The 1,168-nt window shown below is 69.3% G+C and overlaps 1 protein-coding gene across 1 annotated transcript in view; it reads right to left on the minus strand.

The window, feature by feature from the left end:
* Nucleotides 1-1,168, minus strand: part of LOXL3 (lysyl oxidase like 3) — a 23,002-nt gene that overhangs the window by 10,549 nt on the left and 11,285 nt on the right. The window contains exon 2 of the mRNA XM_035898464.1: nt 1,031-1,158. Within this exon, the coding sequence (XP_035754357.1) occupies nt 1,031-1,158 (128 nt within the window). The remainder of the gene's footprint in view (nt 1-1,030; nt 1,159-1,168) is intronic.

A 1,168-nucleotide genomic window follows, 5' to 3' on the forward strand; every position in this document is an offset into this window, starting at 1 on the left:
GCACGGGTCAGCCCGGGCTTGCACTGCGCCCTGTCGCCCCAGCTCCCGCCAGCCGTCTCCCAGGGACGCCCCAGGATGCAGGCACCCGCAGGAGGTGGGGTCCCCAGTCCCAGGTGGGGAGCAGAGATGGCCAGGTCCTGCATCCCCACAGGCCATGCCCAATGGCCCTGGGCGGCCAAGGACCTCATCCCACCCTGCGCAGGCAATGCCCCATGTCCCCCTGGCCCCCCCAGGTGCATCGTCCAGGAGCGCAGCCAGGAGAGCCAGCACTGCCATCCCATCCCCTCAGGACCCCGCACCCGGAGGGAGGGTGCCCAGACTGCCCCGCGCCCAGGCACCCACCCAGAGCAGGACAGCGGCAGAGGGTGTCGGGACGCTGGGCACAGCCTGCAGGACACGGCCCCGGCCCCCCTCGCCTCGCGGGAGACCTGCCGCCCCGTGCCCAGGGCTGTGCCGCATCCCCACACCCAAGCCACATCCTGAGCAGAGCCTTGTCACCCACAGGCACCGTGACAGCAGGGGACAGGGACCCCAGCCGGGGAAAGGGCATCCACGAGAGCTGCTCTGAGAAAGAGAGAGCCTGGAAGAGAGGAAGAGGGAGCGGGAGAAGCCAGGCGTGCTGGAGAGGTGTGGCGTGGAGGAGCAGGTCTGGGACCGAGGGTCCCTGGCAGGCAGGAGAAGGAAGGAAACGGGCTGCAGAGGTGCAAGACAGATGCCCTGGCCTGGAGAAGCTGCTGGGGGAAGCAGCAGCTCAGGATGCTCGGGGGGGCACGGCAGCGCTGCACTTCCAGGTGGGGCAGGGGAGGGGTGTGCGGCTGCAGGGTGGCCCTGCGGCCCCAGCACTGGCCTGAGCACCCCAGCGGAATAGGTGCTCGTGCGACTCGGGGGCACTGCGGGTCCGGGGAGCCCAGGCGGTGGGGCAGCACGCTCCCCTCTCCATGGGGAGCCCATGTGCTAGGGCTGGGGGAAGGCGCTGACAGCGTCCCCTGGTCCTGCACATGGCCACCACCCTGGCCAGCAGCTGCCTCACCTCAATAACATTGGAGTCCTTGAAGCCCGGGATGCGCTCATCCTTGCAGACGACACCCGCATCTTCCTCGTGGCTGCAGTCGCTGTTGCCCCAGCCCCGGTGTTTGCAGTCCCCAATGCTCTTCCAGCCTCCAGCACA

The sequence above is a fragment of the Egretta garzetta genome, unplaced genomic scaffold (assembly GCF_000687185.1).
Source record: "Egretta garzetta isolate BGI_Z169 unplaced genomic scaffold, ASM68718v1 scaffold957, whole genome shotgun sequence".
Taxonomy (NCBI): Eukaryota; Metazoa; Chordata; class Aves; order Pelecaniformes; family Ardeidae; genus Egretta; species Egretta garzetta.